A 12,151-nucleotide genomic window follows, 5' to 3' on the forward strand; every position below is an offset into this window, starting at 1 on the left:
TTCTCAAAACAAATGCTTTATTATGAAAGCTTGAACACAAAAACAAATAAGTTTTATTTTAAAAACATTCACAGAATTGACCAATAATTATAGATGAACCAGCTAACTAGCCAAAAACTTTGAGCAGTAAAAACCTCAGAAGGCAATTATTAGAGATTGCAATATTGTAAATAGCTCTTAATTACATAATTAATAAAGCAGACCAAACGGTTTCTTAACTAATATGAAAAAAGATGCCAAGCCTTAGTCTAATTTTATATTGCTTTTTGTTTTTGTATTTGTAGCTGTGTGGAAAATTCTAAAAAAAGTTCAATAATTTGACACCCTGTACCTCAAAAAGTCTTGAAAATATTGTGTACTTACATTCAATCTTAAATCATCATTATTCATTATTGACAATAGTATAGCATAAAGGATATAGTTTGTAAAATTATGTTAATTAGTTAAAATACATGAGCATTTTTTTCACATTAGTTAAGGGTAGCTCTGCATGTAAGTCTTCAGTGAATACTTGCACTCAACAGTCATATATCTCTTACACTCAAAAACATTCAGCATACAAATGTTAACTATTAGGACCACTCTCAATCCAATTATAGGTTCTAACTTTAGTGTGTAGCAGTGTCTATTAAAAAAATGTTAACATATTATAACAAATTAAATTTAGTGCTTAACTTTAGTCAACCGTGGTCGTGCCAATGGAACTTCTAAAAGCTGTCCTGTTTCTTCAGAGTATACCTTTGTTGCTCTCAAAATGCAGGCGGCCTCAAAATGTAACTCACATACTTATTGCCTCTTACTCTATGTATGTAAGAGGCAATAAGTTTACTGAATGAGAAAGCATATTGTACTTACCACTGAGTATTGTGTTGGAGTAAAATCATTCCAGTTCAAAGCTTTCAACCACTGTTGGGTTCGAGCAGGGTCTTTTGGAAAGGAAAAGACTGACACTTTTGGGCCTTTCACCAAATTGCTTTTATAATTTGGCAAACAACAAGTGGACGGCATATTGTAGAGGCAATAGAATTTAAGTTAAAAAACCAACAACAAATTATAGAACAATGAAGGAACAATAACAATAGTGATAACACAATAAAATGAACACAAACTACACTTTCACTAGAACAACAAACATATAAACAACAATACCAGGTGTCCAAGAGCACCCTGAACATAGGAGATTAACATGGGAAAACGGTTTTGATTTTTTTGCGCCTGTACGGCTGATTTGATTGAAAAATCGTATTAATGAAAGTTGTAGTACCTATCACGGACTAGTTTTCTGTATTTTTTTCGGATCTCTAACTTGAGCCCTTTCGTCGTAAAACACAAACAAAAATGCGAAAATTTAAACTTTTTACCAGCACTGTATAAGCGGTTGTCGAGCAACCGTACCCGCAACAATGACCTGTTTACCCGTTGCCCGACAACCGCCTATACAGTGCAGGCCAAAAGTTTAAATTTTCTCATTTTTGTTCGTGTTTTACGACGAAAGGGCTCAAGTTAGAGATCCGAAAAAAATACAGAAAACTAGTCCGTGATAGGTACTACAACTTTCATTAATACGATTTTTCAATCAAATCAACCGTACAGGCGCAAAAAAATCAAAACCGTTTTCCCATGTTAATCTCCTATGTCCAGGGTGCTCTTGGACACCTGGTATATAATAGCAAACAAAAATTACTTTGGCAAGTAATCCCAAGTCTTGACTTTAAACCTTAAAAATTAATTTTAATCATCGAAAAACTCAATTTCCACAATACAAACAAATGCAAACTGTCAAACCAGTATTTCGGCCATATTGGAATTTTTGGCATGCACCTTCTTGGCTTTCTTGTACAGAGGGCGGTGCGCTGACCCATCACAAGCTAGTACCCCTCCAGTTCGGTGGCTCTAACAAAGCCGCAGAGCCTCCTTGACCGGGTAACGTCAATATCTAAGGGGTTGATCACACTCTTACCCAAAGCTCTTTTCTGATCGTCGCAAGTGCCGGGCACTGTGTGAGAACGTGTATCGGAGTTTCCTCGTCTTCCAGACACAAGCGACATACCGGATCCTGTGACAGATCCAGAATGTGCATGTGTCTTCTCATCTGACAGTGACCCGTGAGAAGTCCTGTCACACAATTGAGGTCCTTTCTGGATAATTCCATCAGGGACTTCGACTTGTTTCTTGGAAAGAAACCCATGAGACATCGCGACTGCCGCATGCCTCCGGCCTCCTCCCAAGCAATATCGGATCTTTGCCAGAAGATACGGTCCACAATAGCGGATCCGACCGCGCCCGCTAATCCTACAATAGGTCGGGCCAATCTGTCGGCCTCCTCGTTTCCTTCTCATAGTTCTCCATGAAGAAATTTCACACCGTCTTTCTGGCGCTAGATGGTACCGCATAGCCTCCAACAATAATTCCCGGCACTCGTGATTGCCCTTTACCAATTTTTCTGTATCCACTCTCGTCATAAGAAACTCCCTGGTTAGTAAAGGCAGCCTCACGTGATTAAACAACTGTAATTAAATTGCATGTTATTGTTATTACAAGACTAAAACAGTATACGAACTTTAGAAATATACTTCTCTCTTTCTATTAAATCGTGTTTGACCCAATTCAAAACTGCAGTAAGTACGACTGCTTCTGAGATTACATTCAACTCGCTGTTTGAAACTAACTCGTTAACCTGTTGATGTAGAATACTTAAAATATCGATTTTGCTTTAAACGAAATACTTTAAAACTAACTTCTTCAAACGGAAGTGACAGAAACTCTTCAGTTGCTATAACTTGTTGAAAGTTTTGTAAGACGTATAGGTGCGATTGATGGTGCAAATCCTTGCAGGAATATGTATCTGAAAATATTAAATATTGTTTTCGTTATTTTCCTGAAAGTTATTCAAATAATTTAAAAAATCAATCGACCTCATGCATTATTGTCCTTATAATGCTATTGGTATCTTAATTACTATTTACCAACTATTCATTAACATACCTGCAAAACTTCTTATTCCGAGGCAGTTTGAGGAATGCAACTGCTTTAAAAAAAATTTACAGCAAGCTTCTCTAACGTCTTCCATTTGAAGCAGGCTACTTGCTGGTAATAGTATCTATAAAAGACTTTACTAATTTAACATTTGAACACCAGAATAACTATTTATGCATCAAAGGCATAAATAGGTGGATGTTTATGACCTGAGGGCGACGATTTTACTGGCCCAAGAGTTTTTAAGTCGCCCGAGGCCATAAACATCTGGTAATGTCCGTGGTGTATACATTTTATGTTAGATCAGTTCTTTACTGTGATTAACACTGTACTGTTACTACTAATTACAAAATCAAGAAGTTGCAATGACAAATTATTATTAAAATAGCCATACTGTAGATAGGTCTATGTTAGGTAACTTTATACCCGCGAGGAAATTAAGTAGGTGCATGTTTATGTATTTGGTAGCTAAGTAATACAAACACAATCATAAATTGTTCAAACATAATAGTATATTATTCAACGAGCTTTTTATGATAGCCATTAATCCCTAAGGGGGATGTTTACGTCACGAGCCGCAGGCGAGGGACGCAAATCTCCCGTGGGAGAATCTGGACAAATACAGCGGCTGTTCAAAAAGTTTGAAGCTTTAAATTTCTTTAACCTGTAATTTTAGATCGTTCTGAGGGGGCACATGTGTTACGACTTATAGACTATTTCCAGAAGGAGAAAGTGGCTGGATATACATTTATTACCGCTAAACGCGGTCTCCAATGTAAGTTTTTTTAATAATTGAAGAAAATAATAGCAAGTAGTAGTAGTAAGTACATGTCCATGTTGTCTCATTCGTTGTATATTACCTAGTGCATTTACACTATGTTTGTCGTTTTTATGACAATAATCCTTATTGGTAAACGGTGGCAAATCTATCCCTTCGGAGGTAGTTTTCGAGGTAGTCTCAGTGCTTTCGGATAAATGCAGTCGGTCTAGAACTACACCAGGTTCTTCTAAGTTGTTATTCATCATTGTCAGTTTTATATAGTCTTCAGATCTGAAATTAAATAAAGTATGTTCAATATTTATACTCCTAATTATTTGGTCTGTTTTGATTTTTTTGCGGTTGATTTGATTGAAAAATCGTATTAATGAAAGTTGTACTACCTATCACGGACTAGTTTTCTGTATTTTTTCCAGATCTCTAACTTGAACCCTTTCGTCGTAAAACACAAACAAAAATGAGAAAATTTAAACTTTTAGCCGGCCCTGTATAAGCGGTTGTCGAGCAACCGTATCAGCAACAATGACCTGTTTATCTGTTGTATGTGGGAACGATAATATGGCAGTACTGCTCAACGTCGTTTCTCTAATTTGTTGCTACATATTACTGAAAAATACCCGTTTAATTAAATGTATTAACACTATTCTCTTTTAATTGATATATTTTTATGAAAAGGCAAAAACAAGCCTATACCATAGACCAAATGATAAGAACAGTCAATCAGCGCAATGTAATTAAAATGGCAGCCAAAAAGGAAGCCGTTTACGCTTCAAGGACTTCCTAATGTATTTCGGCCGCTTCAGTTGTAGGTAAGAGATGGCGCTAATACAGCTCGTCATTGCAGACCTAGTTGCCAACTTTTGCAGTATTTCCTATAATCCGCTTTCTTTGGCTATCCCATCTGAACTGCGTAAGAAAGCTTGATTTTTTTGAAGTTACTCGAATTTTGAAACCAAAACAATATAAGAATTTATGATTTGAGGTACCTATCGATAATAAAGATTCTATTTATTTTAAAAATCACGGGACTCAATTTTAAATTTAAAAAAAACATTTTTTTAAATCGCGTGACTCTTTTTTTTATCGTCAAAACCGATCCTGAAGGTCACGTGACTCTTTTAAGATTAAAAATGGAATTTATAATGTCACATGACAGTTTTAAATGTCAAAATGTCATTTAAAGGATCACTATATCGTTTTTTACTTTAAACTGATATTTTTAAAGACACGTGACCCTTTTTACAGTGCAAATGGCCACGTGACAATTTTCAATTATTTTAACGTCAAAACGAAATCCTAAAGGTCACGTGACTGTCTTAGATGTCAGAATGTTATTTGAAGAGTCACGTAACTCCTTATAATATGCAAATGGTCACGTGACGATTTTCAATAATAAATATCGAAAAGTAGTAGCCCACAGTGGAGTAGTGAGTGTAAGTGAAAACAAAACTCAGAGTCGACAAAATACAAACGATAATAAATATATTTTCAAAGGTCACGTGACTCTTTTTTAAAAAATAGAAATAGAAATCCTGAAGGTCACGTGACTGTAAATAGCAAAATAATGTTTAAAGGGTCACGTGACCGTTTTTCAGTTTGAACTGAGATTTTTTAAATTACATGACTCCTTTTAATACGCAAATGGCCACGTGACGATTTTCAATAATCAAATTTAATTTTTAGTCCACGTGACTCTTCTTTAACTTCAAAACGGATCCTAAAGGTCACGTGACTTTTCTAAGATGAAAAATGGATTTTATAATGTCACATGACATTTAAAGGATCACGTGCTCGTTTTTCAGTTTAAACTGATATTTTTAAAGACACACGTTACTCTCTTTATAATGCATTTTCAATTCAAAACGTGGTCACGTCAAACCGGAATCCTAAAGGTAACGTGACTGTTTTAGATGTTTAAAATATTATTTGAAGAGTCACGTGACTCTTTTTACAGTTCATAAAGTCGCATGACGCATTTCGATAATCAAACTAATTTTTTAAAGGTCACGTGACTATTTTTTAATGCCAAAATTGAACCCTGAAGATCACGTGACTGTAAATGACAAAATATTATTTGACGGGTCACGTGACTATTTTCAATGATTAAATTTACTTTTAAAGATTACGTGACCGTTTTTTAGTTTTGAACTCTAATTCACGTGACTCATTTCAAGGTACAAATGGTCACGTGACTATTTTAAGATTAAACATGGAATTCATAATGAATTAACTATAAAGTAACCCTTAACGAATATTAACAATAACTAAACTAAAAATACAACAAAGTGAAACACAATAATTAAACAAAACACACACAAAATCTGTTATTTTTTGCCTAGAAACAAAACCAAAAATGGGATTTGTCAACTAGACAACGCTGCATTAAAACTGATGTTTTCCAACAATCAAAAAATCGGAATTGCTGCATCTGGCTTTAAAATTACGCGAATATGCGTTTAGTGGTGCCATCTCACGCTGCTTACTTAAATTCATTTTCAGTTCTATTGCCACTGTTTGTCTATACTTATTTAGTCTATGTACGCGTATTTTTAAAGTCAACATTAAGTTGTGATGAATGACGTCAGAGAATGGTTTTGTTGAAGTAGTGTTGAGATTGTGTTGGAACTGTTAAGCTGGTTGGCAACATTTTTCTTGTTGACTTAAAAAACGGGATTTTGTGATCGATGACACTACTGACAAAACTGACATTTAAAGAACCTTTGCTGAGTATTTTACACCTTTTCTATTTTCCTTAATCAACAAACACAACAAACAATAACAAATGCCGGAAAGGCTAATACATAACCTCAAAAAAGCTTACATTGTCATTGGTCAAAATTGACTTCCAACATGAAATCAACAAATCCATCAGCTCTGAGGCTTGGTGGATAGTTGAGGCTATGTTGTTTTCATCACAGATTTATGTTGACTTAAAAGACAGTGACAGTTGGACCCACCATTAATTCATCAGCACTTTAAGAACACTTTTTATAAAATTGTGGTGCTTGTGTTGGCAACAATACCTAAACTGCCAAACCGCAGTTTTTTTAAGGATACTATAGTAAAATTCGTGGATGCTTAATCTTTACAAGATCCAATTCTTGGTTAAATATTTTATTTTTTTATGATTGATTTTATGGTGTTATATTATGATTATGATGGTGTTATTTTATTCATTATTATATTATGATCAACTTACCATGAATATAATTTGTGTCTGTTGTGTTTGATCAAATAGCAACAAAGCCAGTGGTGGTACAAATTCTTAGTCAAACAACTTTCTGCCACACCACATCAAGTAAATATAATATGTTATTTCATTGCTTATTTTCCTTTACAGTACAGTAAATGTCATGTATTAGCACTTTTTTACACAGTAACTTATGAATTGAACTGATTACTACTACTACTACGCTTCGGTTCATGCAGAAAATCATGCAAGCGAACAGTGAGGTATTGTGAAACATGCATGAGGTCTCTCTTATGATTGAGATGCTTCTGCAGATCGACGCTTCTGCAAGAGCCTGCCTCTCCTTACTCGCAGAGATCATCTGTTTTCACTCCTATCCGGTGCAAATGTTGTGGTGATGAACAGTGTCCGCTTCGGATTCTAATCATGGTCGTGATTGCTTTCCTGGAGACATCCTTCAGATCCCTAAACCAAGGAGATCGGAACGGCTGTAACTGGGTTTCCCCATAAAATCTTTCCTTCAGTCTTGATAACTCAGTCCATTGTTCAGAGTCCATTCTTGAAATTTTTGAAGAGCAGGGTTCAAACTATCGACCATTTGCTGTATATAGGAACCAGTGATCAAAAGAGCCAGATCATCTGCATATTGTTTCGCAGTTACGCCTACTGGGATGCATTCTTGGAAAGAGTTAACATACACATTAAACAAAATAGGCGATAAAGGGGAGCCCTGAGTTAGGCCTGTAGAACAATTAACTGGACCAATCAACGATTTATCCGTAGGATCTCTAAGAAATAACTTTCTTGACTGAAACAAAATACGGGTCAGTCGACAAATATCATGAGGGACATTGTAATTATTGAGTTTATCATACAGTTTAGAAATATTTACATTGTCATAAGCACCAGTCATGTCCATCAAGACTAGAATTGCTCGATCGCCCCTTGCTCTAGCGGAAGTTATCTTAGAAACCAGGACTGCATCATAGATACTTTTTCCCAGCCGAAACCCCATTTGCCAAGGCGATATGATTCTCTCCCTCTCCAATATATATTCTAGTCTATTCGTAATAATGGATTCAAACAATTTTCCTATGACAGATGAGAGACCAATGGGACGATAAGATGAAATCTATTGTGGATCTTTTCTGGGTTAAAGGATTGGGACAATTATTCCCGTTTTCCATGACATCGGAATGTCTTGTCTACCATCTAAGATTTCATCATAAAGTTCAATCAGGGAGTGCAAAGCCTGCAGGGGGATGTTTTTAATCATGCCGAAAGTGACCAAGTCCCTTCCAGGGGTCGAATCTTTCTTTTTACTGATAACGGACAATAATTCATGGAAACGAATGGGATCTGATTTCTCTGTATTTCTCGGAGCGTCATCTTGTAAACTGGGCCAAAATGGGTGATCTAAGGATGCTAACAACTGTTTTGAAATGGCCGCCCCCAGAGTGGGGACAGGCAAAATTGGACTAAAAGAACTTTTAAATCTTCTGATAGACTTCCACACCCTATCAATACTAGTCAAAGGATTAAGATTTTCACAAAAAGACTGAAAGTTAGTTCCTTTTTCTCTCTTAATATTTTCCTAGTATGAGCCCTTACTTTCCTGAAATTAACATAATTGTCTAACGAGGGCGCATTGAGATATTGTTTTAATGCAGTTTTCTTACTTTTGATTGCTTCCGAGCAATCATTGTCCCACCATGGATTTCCCAATTCTCTTTGCAATCCTCAAATTAGGAATTGCAACCTCCGCTGACTTAAGAATTGAGTTTTCCAAAGTTTCGTAACTGATAATCTTGTTTTTGGCAAAATCCTCAAAAATCAAGTCTGAAAAAACCGGCCAATTTGCTTTTTTGGTAGCAAACTGCACACAAGAGTTTGCTCTTGACTGTGTATGATCAATGACCGTTTGCAAACTGCATCCTATTGGAAAATGATCACTCATGCCACTGTAAGTACACAAGATGTAAAAAAAAAATTGTCAACAAGAGCAGGGGAAATCAATACAATGTCAGGAACACTTTTATGCTGATCCGGCGCCGTTAATCTAGTTGGTTTACTGTTATTAGCACATATTAAATTAGAATCCGAAATGAAATCAAACAATACTGTTCCATTCCTGTTGGAAGAACCAGAGCCCCACAGAGGGTGTTGAGCATTTAAATTTCCCAAAAAAATCAGCTTTTTATGTGAACATATCTGAATCAAATCCTTTAAAATTTGAGAATCAATCACAAGATTAGCGGGGTTGTATATATTGATAACTAGAGTCCGGATTTCTAGGTATTTTGCTTTTTGTAATTAATAAAAGCATCCCACTTTTGACATCTAATGTAAATGATTTATGCAAAAACACGTCATTTGACAGTTTTTTTTTGTGCTTTTTTTACTTTTTTGTTCTTTTTGTGCTTATTTGCTGCTATTTTTGGATGGTTTTATACACACACAATATTACATAACAATAGGTTTCTAAATTCTCACCAAAAATTTAATAAAAATAGTCAATAGCTGAGTTTACAAAAATGTGTATATAAATATCAACACATCGAATTAATAGTTTTTCTCATCTGCTCATCTCTACGGTCTAATATAGAATACGGTATTTCCCCTGTGAGACGTCGACGGTCCACATGTCGAGCATTTACGCCGCGCCGGCGCCGTGGGTTTAGAAACGCCCGTTAGCCTCTGTCTTACAAGTGCCTCTCGAGTCTCGCCTCCTTTTTAAGCCGAAAAAAGATTAATTTTTCTAACTAAAGCAGTTGTTTAACTAAACAGTTTGAGTTTTTGTCGTGTTCTCTCAAAATGCCAAAGCAGAAGCCGTCTGTAGACGAATGGATAGAGAGTTGAAATTTGAAAATGGTAAATTATTTTGCCGAGCTTGTATGAAAATGGTAAGCTTGCGTTTTTCAGTATATAGGTATCCAACTTTTGATATATTTTCGTTATTTTTAATTCTAGATACAGCACGATAAAAAATATAATATTACGCAACATGTAAAAACCACTTTGCATCAACAATCATATATAACGAACTATAACGAACAACAACAATTTAACTTCGACCTATGCAAAGCATTAGTACAATCTGATATTCCATTAAACAAGTTACAAAAGGATGGATTTCGTACATTTTTGGAAAAATATTGCAACCGACGTGTACCAGATGAAAGCACCCTTCGAAAAGGTAGGTAACAATAACATCTGGTTTACTGTAGACGAAACTACAGACGCTTGTGGCAGGTATATTGCTAATGTAATTATTGGTGTGCTTAATGAGGACGTCCCGACCAAAAGTTATTTAATTTGTTCAAGAGAACTGGAAGCAACAAATAACAACACAGTTTCAAGGTTTATACATGAAACATTAACAAACTTTTATCTTCCTGAACCTGTACCATATGAAAAAATATTGTTAATGGTATCCGATACCGCCCCATATATGGTCAAAACTGCATCCAATCTTAAAGTTTTCTATCCAAACTTAATTCATTGTACGTGTTTAGCACACTGACTTAATCGGGTTGCAGAAACCATTCGGCTTCAATTTCCGCTTGTCAATGACTTAATAAAAAATGGCAAGCGTATTTTTATCAAAGCCCCTTTAAGAGTGCAGTTGTTCAGAGTAACCAGTGCTAACTCGTTGGGGAACTTGGTTGGAAGCTGCTTTATACTACGCTGAACATTTTCAAGATTTCAAAAACCTTGTCCTAGACTTTCCAGATACTGCCAGTAGAGCCATAAAGGATTGTCGTTATGGAAAGTAGGGAACTGACAAATAATCTTGCTTTTATTAAAAGTCATTTAAAGTTTGTAAGTGAAACAATAAAATGTTTAGAAAAACAACAAATGCCGTTAGTTGAGTCGGTGCAAAAAATTATTGAGTTTGACCATGCAGTGGGGGGCATCCCCGGACCAATTGGACTAACACTGCAAAACAAATTAAACAATGTTTTGTCAAAAAACGAAGGATTCCAGAAGTTGAAGGATATATCTTCCGTTTTAAATGGAGAAGCTGTTGAAACTCTGAATATGGACCCGGCAGTGGTGTCAAAGTTTAAATTTGCACCAATAACTAGTGTAGACGTGGAAAGAAGTTTTTCTACGTACAAAAATATCCTTAGTGATAGACGGCAAAATTTTACGGTTGAACATTTAAATGAACATTTAGTGATTTCGTGTTTTAAAGAATAAAAGTTTATAATTTTGAATGTTTATATTTTTTAGTTTCTAGGTTATTTAGATTGAACGGTTAGTTTTGACAAAAATGCTTTTCGAATTTTTTAAATAAAGCAGAATAAACCTATTTAAAATATTTTGTTTGTTGTTTAATTTTATAACATTTTATTTTAATATCAAAAGTTTCAAAAAAGTAAGATTTTTTATATATCTGAAATAATTTTGTGCTTTTTTACATATTTTTATACTTTTTTGAAATAAATTATTATGCTGTTTAAGGGCTTTTTTTCACGATTTTAGTGCTTTTTAATCCGGACTCTATTGATAACTATAACTTCTTTAAGCTCTATAATTAAAACCTGAACGTTTTGATTAGTATTCAAATTATGATTAATGATTTTAAATGGAATATTACGTTTAATAATAATGGCAATGCCACCTCGACCGTCTGGTCTGTCTTGTCTAATCACGTGATAACCAGAAAATGAAACGTTATGTTTAGCTTGCAACCAGGTCTCATTTAATGAGACCAAGTCTGGGCTATTATCTCGCATAAGCGTAACCAGAGAGTCCCGGTTGGAAACCAGACTCCGTATATTCCAATGGATGAGTTTGAAACAACTATGAGCCATGAGAAAAGAGTAAGCAGAAGAAACAAAGACCAATCCAAAATTACTAAAGTAATCAGACAAAGAAAAAACCAAGGTCAAGACCCTATAGTTACAAAGCTTGTCTAAAGATTATGCTGAAAGGAAAATTATTAAATTAAAAAGGAGAAAAACAGAGCAAAAATAATTTTGTAAAAAGTAAATTTTATAAAAATATGAATAAATTAAGTTATTTATGAAAATGTAGTAAATTTTTAAGACTAATATAATTGTTATTTTTATTGTTGTTATGATTTTATTTTTTTTAATTAAGGTTAGTGGATGAAATTAAAACTTGCGCAAATTCTATCCTGAGAATTAGTTTGTGAGGCTAAAAATGAGGCGTTCAAGGCTTCCTGGAGTGTGTTGGGA

General features: G+C 34.9%; 1 protein-coding gene across 2 annotated transcripts in view; it reads right to left on the minus strand.

The window, feature by feature from the left end:
• Nucleotides 1-12,151, minus strand: part of LOC145725770 (kelch-like protein 17) — an 18,287-nt gene continuing 6,136 nt past the window's right edge. The window contains exons 2-7 of one of the 2 annotated variants that reach the window (XR_014177393.1): nucleotides 3,837-4,027; nucleotides 2,986-3,100; nucleotides 2,739-2,845; nucleotides 2,561-2,677; nucleotides 856-2,507; nucleotides 1-801 (exon numbers count right to left, since the gene is read on the minus strand). Coding sequence is in view for 1 of the 2 variants with exons in the window: in XM_081974610.1 (XP_081830736.1) it covers nucleotides 1,869-2,507; nucleotides 2,561-2,677; nucleotides 2,739-2,845; nucleotides 2,986-3,070 (948 nt within the window). In the remaining variant the exon portion in view is untranslated. Of the gene's footprint in view, nucleotides 2,508-2,560; nucleotides 2,678-2,738; nucleotides 2,846-2,985; nucleotides 3,101-3,836; nucleotides 4,028-12,151 lie in introns of both variants that reach the window. The other variant, XM_081974610.1, reaches the window with a different exon arrangement.

Source organism: Ips typographus, linkage group LG3 (assembly GCF_016097725.1).
Source record: "Ips typographus isolate SLU linkage group LG3, UJ_Ityp_2.0, whole genome shotgun sequence".
Taxonomy (NCBI): domain Eukaryota; kingdom Metazoa; phylum Arthropoda; class Insecta; order Coleoptera; family Curculionidae; genus Ips; species Ips typographus.